This window comes from Astatotilapia calliptera, chromosome 5 (genome assembly GCF_964374335.1).
Source record: "Astatotilapia calliptera chromosome 5, fAstCal68.1, whole genome shotgun sequence".
NCBI lineage: Eukaryota > Metazoa > Chordata > Actinopteri > Cichliformes > Cichlidae > Astatotilapia > Astatotilapia calliptera.
In genome coordinates, this window is record NC_137426.1 from 39,091,319 (window position 1) to 39,106,814 (window position 15,496).

The 15,496-nt window shown below is 42.7% G+C and overlaps 1 protein-coding gene across 1 annotated transcript in view; it reads left to right on the forward strand.

Annotated features, from left to right (window-relative positions):
• Positions 1-15,496, forward strand: part of cntn2 (contactin 2) — an 81,250-nt gene that overhangs the window by 35,724 nt on the left and 30,030 nt on the right. The window contains exons 3-10 of the mRNA XM_026169168.2: positions 3,467-3,608; positions 8,568-8,740; positions 8,934-9,029; positions 9,373-9,585; positions 9,979-10,081; positions 10,288-10,469; positions 10,584-10,720; positions 13,000-13,129. Of these exons, the coding sequence (XP_026024953.2) occupies positions 3,467-3,608; positions 8,568-8,740; positions 8,934-9,029; positions 9,373-9,585; positions 9,979-10,081; positions 10,288-10,469; positions 10,584-10,720; positions 13,000-13,129 (1,176 nt within the window). The remainder of the gene's footprint in view (positions 1-3,466; positions 3,609-8,567; positions 8,741-8,933; positions 9,030-9,372; positions 9,586-9,978; positions 10,082-10,287; positions 10,470-10,583; positions 10,721-12,999; positions 13,130-15,496) is intronic.

Below are 15,496 nucleotides of genomic sequence, written 5' to 3' on the forward strand. Positions count from 1 at the left end.
ACCCTGAAGGTAAGCGCGTCATGGACTAAAGTAAAACAGTATGTTGGATGTGCCACGCAATGCTCAATTACATGGGTGGGAGCTAGTGTGTTAGCGCAGTTAGCTCGTTAACGTGTTGGCCGTCCAGCCCCATGCACGGGGCGATCGGCGGTAGCTCGTTAACGGAGATTTGCCGTGTTGTGGCGTTAACGTCATTTCAACGAGATTTACGCTGACAGCACTAGTGGGAACACAACGAATATGACTGCACATTTACGCTGACATCATCCTAGTGCAAAGACAAGTGGAAGCAGACAAAAACAACAAGCACGCATGCTACAAACTTTACCTGAGTCATTTAGACAGCCGTTAGCACATGATTCTCCTTATGGGGACCTGATATGTTTAATATGCTGCTGAGAATATAGCCCAGAAGAAGCGTATAGTATAGCTTTTATTTTGGAAAGAGACATTTCTGTGTGTGTGTGTGTGTGTGTGTGTGTGTGTGTGTGTGTGTGTGTGTGTGTGTGTATATATATATATAGCTGGATAGCGTAGTGGTTAGATTCCTGCCTGGGGCGATAGGAGAAGGATCGTTGAGTGCGAGAGGAACTGACCTGAAAAATAGGATAATGGCCAAGCTTGAAATTTGGATCCCCCGTAGCCGGTTACCGAGATTACGTGAAGTACCCTCAGAAGGTCTGCTAGATGATGTTAATGCAGCACTACGGACAATACCTACAACCACGATTACCGACACTAACAAGCTGATCTACAATACGGTCAGTGATCAGTGAGATGCTTGGCTACAAGTTGAACAGCCACAATGGGCAGTACCCTCCATGGAGAAGGAGGCTAGAGGGCAAGCTCAAAGTAGCATGGAGGGAGGTTAGCCAACTAACGGAGTTGCAGAAAGGTGCGACAAAGAAGGTGCATAAGAAATACAGCAAGCTGTCCATACCTGAGGCCTTGGAAACTGCCAAGCAAAGACTCACAGCCTTGGCCAGCCGCTTGAGGAGGTACACCAGAGAGATAGAAGGCAGGAGAATAAACCAGCTGTTCTCCACAGAACCAGCAAAGGTGTACTCTCAGTGGCAAGGGAACAATAATAAGAGAACAGCACCACCAAGGCTGGAGACGGAGCAATACTGGAAGAGCATATGGGAGAAGGACGCAACCCATAACGGCAATGCTCAGTGGCTAGTGGATCTGAGGGCAGACCACAGCGACCTCCCTGAACAGGGTCCAGTAACCATCACAGTGGCAGATATCCAAGAAAGGGTCTCCAGTATGAAGAGTTGGACAGCACCAGGGCCCGACATGGTTCACGCCTACTGGCTAAAGAAGCTGACTGCACTCCACGAGCGTCTGGCAGCACAAATGAACCAGCTGCTAGTTAACGAGAGACACCCGGAATGGCTAACGGTCCTGATCCTCAAGGACCCCAAGAAGGGACCGGTCCCCTCCAACTACCGACCAATAACCTGCCTCAGTACTACATGGAAGCTCCTGTCAGGCATCATATCGGCTAAGATGAACAGGCACATGGCTCAATACATGAGTGGGACACAGAAAGGAATTGGCAAGAATACCAGAGGCGCAAAACACCAGCTACTGGTAGACAGAACAGTCAGCCGAGACTGCAAGACCAGACTGACCAACCTGTGCACTGCCTGGATTGATTACAAGAAGGCCTATGACTCAATGCCCCACAGCTGGATACTGGAATGCCTAGAACTATATAAGATCAACAGGAACCTGAGAGCCTTCATCAGGAACTCAATGGGGATGTGGCGGACAACACTGGAGGCCAACCTCAAGCCCATAGCACAAGTCACCATCAAGTGCGGGATCTACCAAGGAGATGCTCTGTCCCCACTGCTGTTCTGCATAGGCCTGAACCCCCTCAGTGAGATAATTGACAAGACAGGCTACGGATACCGACTACGGAACGGAGCAGTTGTCAGCCACCTCCTGTACATGGATGACATCAAGCTGTATACCAAGAGTGAACGAGACATCGATTCACTGATCCACACTACCAGGCTATACAGCAATGACATTGGAATGTCGTTCGGACTGGAGAAGTGTAGTCGGATGGTAACAAAGAGAGGGAAGGTAGTCAGAACTGAGGGGATTGAACTACCAGAAGGCAACATTGCAGACATAGAGGACAGTTACAAGTACCTGGGGATCCCGCAGGCGAATGGGAACCATGAAGAGGCCGCTAGAAAGGCTGCAACCACCAAGTACCTGCAGAGGGTCAGGCAAGTCCTGAGGAGTCAGCTGAATGGTAAGAACAAGATCCGGGCCATCAACACATACGCCCTGCCCGTGATCAGGTACCCTGCTGGGGTAATAGGCTGGCCAAAGGAGGAGATAGAAGCCACTGACATAAAGACAAGAAAGCTCCTTACCATGCATGGAGGGTTTCACCCCAAGTCCAGCACCCTGAGGCTGTACGCTAAGCGGAAGGAAGGGGGCCGGGGACTGGTGAGTGTCAGCACCAAAGTCCAGGATGAGACAAGGAACATCCAAGAATACATTGGGAAGATGGCCCCAACTGACCGAGTGCTCAGTGAATACCTCAGGCAGCAGAAACCCAAGAAAGAGGAGGGAGACGAGGAACCATCATGGAAGGACAGGCCCCTGCACGGTATGTACCACCGGCAGATAGAGGAGGTGGCTGATATCCAGAAATCCTACCAGTGGCTGGACAAAGCTGGACTGAAAGACAGCACAGAGGCACTAATCATGGCAGCACAAGAACAAGCTCTGAGTACAAGATCCATTGAGGCTGGGGTCTATCACACCAGGCAAGACCCCAGGTGCAGGCTGTGTAAAGATGCCCCAGAGACAATCCAGCACATAACAGCAGGGTGCAAGATGCTAGCAGGCAAGGCATACATGGAACGCCATAACCAATGTTCCTGCATAGTGTACAGGAACATCTGTGCCGAGTATAACCTGGAAGTCCCGAGGTCAAAATGGGAGATGCCCCCAAGGGTGGTGGAGAATGACCGAGCTAAGATCCTGTGGGACTTCCAGATAAAGACGGACAAAATGGTGGTGGCTAACCAACCGGACATAGTGGTGGTAGACAAACAGAAGAAGACGGCCGTAGTGATCGATGTAGCGGTTCCGAATGACAGCAATATCAGGAAGAAGGAACACGAGAAGCTGGAGAAATACCAAGGGCTCAGAGAAGAGCTCGAGAGGATGTGGAGGGTGAAGGTAACGGTGGTCCCCGTGGCAATCGGAGCACTAGGTGCGGTGACTCCCAAGCTAGGCGAGTGGCTCCAGCAGATCCCGGGAATAACATCGGAGATCTCTGTCCAGAAGAGCGCAGTCCTGGGAACAGCTAAGATACTGCGCAGGACCCTCAAGCTCCCAGGCCTCTGGTAGAGGACCCGAGCTTGAAGGGTAAACCGCCCGCAGGGGCGTGCTGGGTGTTTTTATAATGTTATCATTGTTATTTTGGTTCCAGGTGGAGATGTGTGTGTGGCAGGTCATGACAGCGGGCCAGTGTTTGAAGAACAGCCGAGCAGTTTAATTTACCCTGAAGGCCTGACTGAAGGCAAAGTGACCCTGAGCTGTCAGGCCAGAGCAAATCCAGCTGCTGCTTATAGGTGAGTCTTACACACTCATTCCCTGTGGAGCCCACATTTTATAAAATGAGTTGGTCTTCTAAGTTTGTTTTAGGGTACTTACTTTGATTCCTATATTAAATTGCTGTCTTATTTTGGTTTAGAATGGGGCGAATAATCTTTTGATCCCCTGGTGAATTTGTACAGTGGGGAAAATAAGTACTGAACACGTCACCAATTTTCTAAGTAAATATATTTCTAAAAGTGCTTTTGATATGAAATTCTCATCAGATATCAGTAACAACACATCCAGTCCACACGTGTAAAGAAATCAAGCCACAGATGTCCATGCAGTGCCTTGTGACCTCCAAACATGGTTCATATTATTGCATTCAAAAACTTGATCTTGAAGTTTTGGTCTCATCTAACCAGACTCTAGTCAACCAACATTTCACAGGCTTGTCTAAATGTTGTTCAGCAAACTTTAAACACACTTCAACATGCTTTTTCTTTCAGCAATGTTGTCTGGAGTGGTGAGTGTGCATATGGCACTTAAGTGCATTACTTATTGTTTTCTTTGAAACCGTTGTACCTGCTGATTCCTGGAGCTCTCCACAGGTTGTCTTTGGCTCTGGGACAACCCTTGTAAAAATTCTTTTCACTCTTCTTTTTGCAGGGGGCACCTGGTCATGGCCAGTTTATGTCAAAATGATGTTCTTTCCACTTGTGGACTAACCACTGCCATCAGTATGTTTTGCAACAATTAGGTTGCAAAGACCTTGTGAGAGCTCATTGGTTTTACCCATCACAAGCTGTTTATCGGGTGCATTGGTAATGAGACACTTTTTTATAGGCCTTCAGTTTGGACTGAACTGTACTTCACCCACATTTGATGCAAAAGAGCTCACTGCTTTGGACCAGTAGGTTCGGCTACGTACAGGAGAGGCAAACTGAATGAGACTCAGGCAACTGTGAGTTTAGAAAACCGCTGGCTTGTGTATTTTTACTCATTCAGAAAATAAAAGAATGAAAATTAATAACAAACATACTTTTCAAATGAAAGTATCCCTTTTTGGTACCAGTATTTTCCTTCAGTGACCCTGTGGTACAATCACAGTAATCACTTAAAAAAAACCTTACCTGGGTGCACCCTTCTAAGTGTATAATCAGGGTTCAAGTTCAAGATAAACCACAATCTCAATTACCAAAATCCAAATAGCAACGTTCATCTGCAACTTCACAGACTTTGTTAGCTGATTGCAACAACCATTGAGTTGGAAAAATAGATCCAACGGCCCACACCCACTTCTCTTCCTGTTCATGGGATGTATAGAGTCCGTAAAAAGTCCTTAAAATAAACCGTCCATAAGTCCAGGGGGTTTGTGTGAAGAAAGGGAACAGTAATATCAAAGTGGCGTGGTGTGTTTTTTTGTTGCAGCTGGCCTACCACACTCTGCTGTGCAGCACAGAACAAAGTCAATTGGTCCGTCAACGGGGTTGGCTCGCCATCGATTACAGGATCCGTTGCAATGCATCGATAGGAAGGACACAAAGGAAAAAATCTGACCTGTCCACGACAGTGTCATAGGACATTAAGTTCCCATATAATCACAGATCACAACTTGCTATCACTTAAGATGTACTATTTGTAACGTTACCCATGTTACAAATTGAAAATAAACACACAATCTGTGCAACAGTTTCAAAAGCTTTTTTTTTCAATAAGTAAAATAAAGTTTTTCGCAAAACATTGTAAACAATTTCCTAATAAATAGTAGAAAATTTTGCTTACAATGAACTCATGAAAAGTGCAGATAAACAATAAACAATTAAAATGCTCACCGATCTCAAAAAAGAATGGCGCAGGAGCGCGAGATGGCGCAGGAACGATGAAATGGCGTTGTCTAATTCTCGACCTTCCCCGACCTAACAATGTAAAAGGAACCAAACTAGTTACTCGTCTTACCAATACACATGCAATAAAACAATTTTTCATAAGCAGCAAGTGCTAACTCTTCCGTTTATATCACTTTTCCCCGTACCTCGTTTCAGTTAATCTCCGTCTCTTTTTCCTCGCTAGCGTGCTCATGGGGTATTCGTGAGAGAGGAGGACAAACCTGCGCTCTCTCAGCCGTAGATGGCGTGCGGGGCACTGCACCACGTTGCAGCAGCTCATTGGCTAAGAGCAACCCACGTTTACTTCAGAACTCTTAACTCTTTCACTGCTGAACCTGTGGCTCATTCACTATAAACCGAGTGTGACTGCTAAGATTGATAGTCTTTTTTTATGTTTTGGTACATTTTATGCAAGCCATACTTAAATATGGGTTACACAGGTGTCAGCATTGACTGATCATGCTGAATCTGTGATTTGAAATGTGTTCCTCATTGGATTCATCCTACCGTGCAAATAGACTTGGACACAGTAGCCGATCTCTTACAGAACCTATGATATCTTTGGGTGGATCAGCCCGCTGAGGCCAGACTCAGACTCTGAATTTCAGTTATTAGTTTTAATACTTTTAATATGTTTTCAGGTGTTAAGTCCTCATTCTGACTCTAATATTTACATTTTCTCCAAGATCCAGTCGTTAGACACATTGTTGTGTTTCTGTCCTTTTATATTGATAACTGAGCGACTGGAAAATCACAGAATAGCCAACTAATGTAAACCAAGTGGGTGAGAACACCACTTGTCTATATTCTTAGTTAACATTCTTGTTTTGATTTAGCCATATCTCATATGTATTCTGTAATATCAAACATTAGTGGTGGCCCGCTTGAAGCTGACGCTGTGTGTGTCAAAAAGAAGCACTGTGTGGAGACTTGATTTGTTTGGCCAGAGTCACGTGATCAGTGACGTCCGAAGCTTCATTTAGAACCTAACTGCTTCGGTGGTTTATAGGGAAGTGAATCATTCGCGGTATTCATGGAGTGTTTTGATGGTGAGAGACAGCAAACCACTGATTATTGTATTGAGAGATTTGGAGCCAGCGAGGAAGCGAGGAGGTTCTGTCGCGTGGGAGTATTTAGAGTTGATTTTGGTCAGTTTTGGTTGGGTTTTCCAGCTTTGTGTTCTTGTTGTTTGTTTTTGTTTAGTGCGTGTTTATTTTTTCTGAAAACGTGAAAAACTTAACATGTCAAAAATCTGCTTTTCATAATATAAATATCATTAAATAACTTTAGAAACACATCCATTTGACTCTTTTTATTTAATGTAATAAAATATATTTTATTTTAAAAATAATCTCAAAATGTTTTCTGGCTGATAGTCTGTGGGACCCAGGAAGACCGTACACCTGCATCTCTACAGTTTCTGTGTGAGAGGATTTTCTTCAAAGGAGAAATCATCTCAGCCATCGCACGAAGGAACAAATTCTCTTTTAAATAAAAATTTAAAAGGGTTTCCTTAAATGGATCATGTCTTTAATTTGCAAGTACATATGCATGATCTCTTTCCAGTTCACAATCAATCTACCCCCAGGTCAAAAATATGTGTAAGAAAATTGGCCTAATATAATATTATTTATAAACATACCTGTCCAGCTGTCCAGCGATTAGTGCATGGAGGCAGGACCTCACAGCAGAAGCATACTCAATAATGTGTTGTACATTATTATATGTATTTTTCACTTATTGTATTTGCCAACATCAAGAAGTCAGAAGTAAAGAAAGACCACATCATGGTGCATGTTTGAACAAGGGAACTTTATTGATCACAATAATTTATTAAATAAATAAACAAACAAAAACATGTTCAAAGCAGCACAGCGGTGGCCCAGTGTCAAACAGAACTCCACTCTGCAGCGTGAGCAGTCATAATGAAGCAGTTGGTTTTATTTTGTGGATTCAAGCTGCTCTTCATATCTTTGGCCACCAGATGTCAACCAGAGAGGACTGTGTTGAAAAGCTTCGAGTAATGAAAACGTGCTTCAATACTTCAGAAAGCTTCATTTGGCCGAGTTTGGTTATGTTTTCCACTTTTACAGATTATATCATGTAAAATCTTGGTTTAAATCGATTCTGACAGGTTTGTTAAGTTAACATGTTTTTTTTTTCATTTCAACTGTTAATTGGTTTAGTTTGAACTCACCTTACCTACCAGTGTGCCAGGAACAAAAGCAGGAAATGTAGTTTTACTGTATTTATAGCTTCCTGGTTAATCTGAGGTCACAGGAAGACACCAGGTGAAGAAGCAGGAGAACCTTTGTAATTTAATAAAACTGATTTTAGACTGTGTTTATAGAGAAATTGATTTGTTGTAATACGTATTGTGTCTGAGTCCAGAAATGTTTGTCTTACCTATCTAATGGAGTAGTCCAGGGTGAGATTGTTTAAGTGGACCATTTAAGCAGAAAAGAACCAGGTCAGTGTAGCTGTTTACATTTTCACCTTCATTTCCATTGAATTAAGTTCAGTTATGTTTATTTGAACTGAGTTAACTATGGAGTTGAGTTTCTTATTAAGTTTTGTAAATATTGTTTGGTCACAAAATGGTGAATAAATCACTCGCTCCACTGGACAGCATCAGTCTCCTGCCCTTCTTTAGCTGCTAAGGTCAAGTCCTTCTGGAAATGTGTCCACTCCTTTATGAGTGAGGACATGGATCGGAGAGTCAGTCAGCAGGATGGGAGGAGTTAGAGAGAAACTTGGGGTTTGTTTGAGAAAAGCTGGCCGTGAGTATGTTAGTATCACAGACCCCAGTGACTGACTCAAAGTTGAAGTGAACTTTTTATCTGCAACAGGAAGCCAGAGTTGCAGCATCTCAGGCTGAACAAACTCAGTTGTTAGCTAAACCTGCCCAGCCATATCTGTGACTGCTAATCTGTGAGAGCTGGAATTTTTTAACTCAGTGACATCCAAATCAGTTTGGATCTTTAAAGTCAAATGTTTCTTTTTCACTCCATTAAAATGAAACTACCATAAAATTTGAATTATTTTTTTTATACTGCAGGATAAAAAAAAGCCTGAATCAAATGATTATTTCCATTTATCATGCAGGTGGCTTGTGAATGGGACTGCGGTTCCATTGAATTTGGACCGATACTCCCTGGTGGCTGGTACCCTGGTGATAAGCAGCCCCGACCCCATCCGGGATACAGGCTCTTACCAGTGTCTAGCTATCAACCGCTGTGGCACCATCATTAGCAGAGCAGCCAACCTCAAGTTTGGTTGTAAGTAATAAAGACCTTTCAGTCATTTTACTTGTTTGAGCTGCTGGCTTTAAAAACATGGCAGAAAAGGCACTAGACAAAAACACGAGTTTACATTCTTTGTCTGCTTCTGGATCAGAGCTCGCTGGTTTTAGGACTTTTCTCTGTTTTTTTCAGCATTTATTACTTATTTGTCTGCATTTGCTTGTTCCAGACCTCCATGACTTCCCTCCAGATGGCAGAAGTCCTCAAACAATAACTGAAGGTCAAGGAACGTTCTTGGCCTGCCAACCTCCTCCACATTACCCAGGTACCTCTCTGTTTCATTGTTCTTGAAAATGATAATTTATTATATATATTGTCAGAGAGCCACAGAATAGTCCTGTGTGTGGCTGGAACATTAGTTTTTTCTTTTGCATCATTTTCCTTGACTAAGAAAAAAAGAGTCGTGCTGCAGCTAGCCACTTCACCACTAGTGCCCAGGGCCAGAAGGTGATTAACAGGTCAGAGGGGCAGAATATGACAGTAAATATGAAATGAAATCTCTCACTGATACATTGTGACTGTCATGATTGTGACTTTTTACAGTGAAATCTAAGCGCTGACAGAATGAAACGACTAAAGTGACTGACGGCGATTCTTTTCTTCTCTAGCGCTGTCTTACCGCTGGTTTCTCAACGAGTTTCCCAACTTCATCAGGAAGGATGATGGGCGCTGGTTTGTGTCACAGGTCACGGGGAATCTGTACCTGGCCAAAGCTGAACCTAATGACACAGCAAACTACTTCTGCTTCACAACGATCAACATGGAAGTTAGCACGAAGAGCACATTCAGCAAGGCCAACCAGCTCACGGTAGTCCCTGATGGTATGAAAGACCTACAGCTGCATCACTCGTCTCTTAGCATCCTCACGTATAGTTGTTCCGCTGTCTGTAGTTGAGCATCAATGATTCTAAAAACATAGGATAACAGGGTGTTGTTGTTCACTGATAGCCCAGTGCAACGTCCAGTTTTAAGTTGTGGCATTAGCTTGCCTGTTATCAGTTTACTAAAGGCTGAAGCAAAGTCGACTCAGAGACAGCTGCTGACTTTCTCCTTCTCATCAGTAACCCTGCTGGTCAGCCCATGGAATACTGGCCCAAGCCTTCCACTAAGGATCTCATTTAGACTGAAAGGATTTGGATTTTTACACTAAAAAGAGGTTATGGCACAGAATTAAGTGATAATCTAATCTAAGAAGATTTGCTTTTTCATTCCAGCCAATCCCAGGAAGTCAGCTCCAACCATTAAAGTGCGCTTCCTGGCAGATACCTATGCCCTGGCTGGACACACCACCCAGTTAGAGTGCTTTGCTTATGGAAAGTAAGTGTCCATCGCAGAAATTGCTGTGTGATGCTTCTGATGTGTCTTATATTATAGAGTGATGCGGTTCAGCTGTAGTAATACATGTCCAGCCATTTTTACATCATCATACCTCAAACCTAATTATCACTCTCTGATCGCTGCACTGCATTTTATTGACCTCTTACTTCCATCTCTCAACTCTCGCTTTGCTTTTCATCTTAAAGTCCAGTTCCAAAGGTGCGGTGGAGGAAGGTGGATGGTCTAATGCCATCCAAGGCAGGCCCCACTGTGGAGGGTCCCACCCTGACCCTTCCTGAACTCTCCTTTGACGATGAGGGCATTTATGAGTGTGAAGCCTACAACTCAGAAGGAAGGGACACGTACCAGGGACGCATTAATGTCCAAGGTGACTACAGGTTCTTCATTGTGCAGCAAAGCATGTGTCATTTCATTTTAATGCACTCGTGTTCATTTTGTAGCTCATGTGTATTTGTTTTTTCTTGACTTTCTTCTCGTCCAGCTCAACCAGAGTGGTTGCAGGTGATGATCGACTCAGAAGTGGAGATTAGCTCAGATCTTCAGTGGAGTTGTGTGGCTGCTGGAAAACCTCGACCCTCTGTACGCTGGCTACGCAATGGACAGCCACTTAGTACACAGGTAACACAACACACACACACACACACACACCTGACCATAAAACTTCTGAAGAAGGCATTTGACATGACCATGTGGGTACAGTTATCCTTTGGACTCGATTTTGAAGCAGAGAGATATTTCTTTGATGACAACCTCTCAGCCCATCATGATGGTACTGTGGGCATTCCAGTAGTTCCAGCTGGTGGCAGCCTCAACCCTTGGTGCTTTCTGTGTTGTTCCTTAACCCTTTAAAGCCGGTCAGAGCGGCACGCTCTGTTTTGCGTAACTATTTTTAAATCCCTGTAGAACCGGAACCGCGTGAGCTAGCGCAATAATTTGTTTTGCATATGAAACCGGAGGAGTTGTACTTACATCTGATGCCATCAGCTTGTCCTCGGTCACGGTTTCCTTCCACATAAAGCTTTGCAAAAATTGCATAAAAAGCCTTGCAGGAACAAAAACATAATATTCCAGAAACACGCTTTGCCGATCCGATCAGCTGTTCGTAACACTTCCCACAGTGAAACAGACTTCAGCGCGAACTGTCACATGTCCGCCATTTCCTGCCCGAAACCGGAAGTGACGTCACATTCGTGAAAAATATAGTTTTTTACTTGTAGGCCTTAAAAGCCTATACTGGTGTTTTTATAGGTCATGGTTGACTTTATGCTTTTCTGAATAGTTGCTGGGATGCTTAGAACTCGAATTGCACTGCTGGAAATAGTTTATTTTGATGCTGTTTTCTTTGCAAATTAGCATCATAGGATTGTTTTTTGTTTTTCCTGCAGTATATAGAAATTGCTGTATCTCCAAAATAAAACTATGAAGACACTCAAAATAAATTTCCTGTGGTGGGAAACTATTTTTGCAACTTTTTTGTATTTAAAGTTTTGAGGGATAAGCCTCTTAAATTTCTCCAAGTAGAAATATATGTAAAAAAACCAAAAACGATTTTCAATTCTTTTGTAGTTTATTGCACTTTTTTGTAATTAATGTAGTTACTATGGACTTAATGCATACATATTATTAAAATCTGGGCTATAACAGTTGTATTGATGTATAGAAACTTGAAATGCTCCCAAAAATGGCTCCACAGCATGTAAAAATATAAAGTAAGCTCTGGCGGACTTGGTTCTATGGTAGGTCTTACATCCTAACAAATTTCCTCTCATGGGTGGGTGACAGGTTGGATTTTCAATCAGATCAATTTAAAATTTTAGTTTTTATTTATATAGCACATCATCACAACAACAGTTACCTCACCTACAGTACCCTACAATAGGGTAATGTCAGTAACGTAGTGGGGACGGAGCTGGACTCTCTTAGGGTGGTGTCTGAGAGGCGGATGTTGTCCAAGATAAAGACAATACTGGACAACACCTCCCACCCACTCCATGACGTGCTGGCCAGTCACAGGAGCACACTCAGTGGGGGACTGAGATTACCCATGATGCACCACTGAACGACATAGGATATCGCTGCACCACTCCTCCATCTAATAGGCTTTAAACACTGTAATAGTTACACCTTTTTGCACACGCTCTTCTCTTACTCGCTAATGTTGCTCTCAACTTTCTTGATATTTATCTATAACCACCTCTGTCAATCATTGATATTTATTATTGAGTGATTTGTATATATTGTGCTATTTCTTAAATTTGTAAATCTGTAACATATTGTATTGTTAAATAGTTTGTTGTCTGTTTTTGTTACTGTACAGGAGCAACTGTAACCCACATTATTTCCTTAGGGATTAATAAAGAATTCTGATTCTGAGTACAACAGCAAATCAGAATAACTTGTATTTATGTCCAATTTCTAGAACTGACCTCAAAATCTGCAGTTGTTCAGAAATGGCTTCATTAACCTTCTGGAATAGTATTCTGAAGTTCCAAGACCTTAGAGATATTGTAAATCTGAAAACTCCTTAAAATGGGGCATGGGGTTTATGGAGAGGGCTATGAGCACATTGTGGCATAACTTTCATAAGTTCCTTATTTATTAGGGACTTCGTCTTGATCCCAACCATGGATACTGCCTCTTAAAAGCAGTGAAAAAAGGAGCCAAAGCATAATCAGACAAATAAGGAAAGCTGTGCTTCAGTTAATGATTCGACCTAAGAACACCTGCGTGTATGAATATGGCTTTTGTCCTTTAATAGTTTAATTGTCACTTTAGTTATTTCTGCAAACAGTGAGCTGAATAATGCAGTACTGTACAGCATGCTTTGTTACACATGTCACAGATCGGTTTGTGCTTTCTGTAACTTTATCTCTTCTTTACCTTCTTCGGACCTCAAGGATCGTGTGGAGGTGAATGGAGTTCATCTTAGAATCATCAACCTTGCTCTGGAGGATTCTGGCATGTACCAGTGTGTGGCTGAAAACAAGCATGGCACCATCTACTCGACTGCTGAGCTCAGGGTCCAAGGTAGATAGAGACTTTTCATTCTCGAGCCAAGTAGTTTTTATTGTCAACCCAACAATATACACTCAAGTATACAGTCGGGTGAAATATCGTCCTCCTATATCAAAGGTGCAGACTGTACAATGAAAGAAATTCAAATACATACGTACAACTATACAGAAACAAGATAAACTACGAATAAGTACAACAGTATTGTACTTGAATAGAAATAGAGTAAGAATTAGTGATGGGAATTCCAGCTCCGGCTCTTTCGGCTCCCAGCCGGCTCTTCAATTCAATTCAATTCAATTCAATTCAATTCAATTTTATTTATATAGCGCCAAATCACAACAAAAGTCGCCTCAAGGCGCTTCATAGATACAGAGAAAAACCCAACAATCATATGACCCCCTATGAGCAAGCACTTTGGCAACAGTGGGAAGGAAAAACTCCCTTTTAACAGGAAGAAACCTCCGGCAGAACCAGGCTCAGGGAGGGGCGGCCATCTGCTGCGACCGGTTGGGGTGAGAGAAGGAAGACAGGATAAAGACATGCTGTGGAAGAGAGACAGAGGTTAATAACAGATATGATTCAATGCAGAGAGGTCTGTTAATACATAGTGAGTGAGAAAGGTGACTGGAAAGGAAAAACTCAATGCATCATGGGAATCCCCCGGCAGCCTACATCTATTGCAGCATAACAAAGGGAGGATTCAGGGTCACCTGGTCCAGCCCTAACTATATGCTTTAGAAAAAAGGAAAGTTTTAAGCCTAATCTTAAAAGTAGAGATAGTGTCTGTCTCCCGAATCCAAACTGGAAGCTGGTTCCACAGAAGAGGGGCCTGAAAACTGAAGGCTCTCCCTCCCATTCTACTTTTAAATACTCTAGGAACAACAAGTAGGCCTGCAGAGCGAGAGCGGAGCGCTCTAATAGGGTGATATGGTACTACAAGGTCATTAAGATAAGATGGGGCCTGATTATTTAAGACCTTGTATGTGAGGAGCAGGATTTTGAATTCAATTCTGGATTTAACAGGAAGCCAATGAAGGGAAGCCAAAACAGGAGAAATATGCTCTCTCTTTCTAGTCCCTGTCAGGACTCTTGCTGCAGCATTTTGGATTAGCTGAAGGCTTTTCAGTGAGTTTTTTGGACATCCTGATAATAATGAATTACAGTAGTCCAGCCTGGAAGTAATAAATGCATGAACTAGTTTTTCAGCGTCACTCTGAGACAGGATATTTCTAATTTTAGAGATGTTGCGCAAATGGAAGAAAGCAGTCTTACATATTTGTTTAATATGTGCGTTGAAGGACATGTCCTGGTCAAAAATGACTCCAAGGTTCCTCACAGCGTTACTGGAGGCCAAGGTAATGCCATCCAGAGTAAGAATCTGATTAGATACCATATTTCTAAGATTTTCAGGGCCGAGTACAATAACCTCAGTTTTATCTGAATTAAGAAGCAGAAAGTTAGCGGCCATCCAGGTCTTTATGTCTTTAAGACATTCCTGCAGTTTAACTAATTGGTGTGTGTTATCTGGCTTCATGGACAGATAGAGCTGGGTGTCATCTGCATAGCAGTGAAAATGTATGCTATGTCTTCTAATGATGCTGCCTAAGGGAAGCATGTATAATGTAAACAGAATTGGTCCTAGCACTGAACCCTGTGGAACTCCATAATTAACCTCAGTGTGTGAAGAGGACTCTCCATTTACATGCACGAATTGGAGTCTATTAGATAGATATGATACAAACCACTGCAGTGCAGTACCTGTAATACCTACAGCATGTTCTAATCGCTCTAATAGGATATTATGGTCGACAGTATCGAACGCTGCACTGAGGTCTAGCAGGACAAGCACAGAGATGAGTCCACTGTCAGAGGCCATAAGAAGATCATTTGTAACCTTCACTAAAGCTGTTTCTGTGCTGTGATGAGCTCTGAAACCTGACTGAAACTCTTCAAATAAACCTCTGCAGATGATCTGTTAGCTGTTTGACAACTACTCTTTCAAGGATTTTTGATATGAAAGGAAGGTTGGAGATTGGCCTATAATTAGCTAAGACTGCTGGGTCTAGAGATGGCTTTTTGAGTAAAGGTTTAACTACAGCCAGCTTGAAGGCCTGTGGTACATAGCCGATTATTAGAGATAGGTTGATCATATTTAAGATCGAAGAATTAATTAATGGCAGGACTTCTTTGAGCAGTTTTGTAGGAATGGGGTCTAAAAGACACGTTGATGGTTTGGAGGAAGTAATTATTGAAGTTAACTCAGAAAGATCAATTGGAGAAAAAGAGTCTAACTTAACATCAGTGGTACTAAGAGTAGCTGTAGATAATATTACATCTGTGGGATGATTATTGGTAATTTTTTCTCTAATGATAAAAATT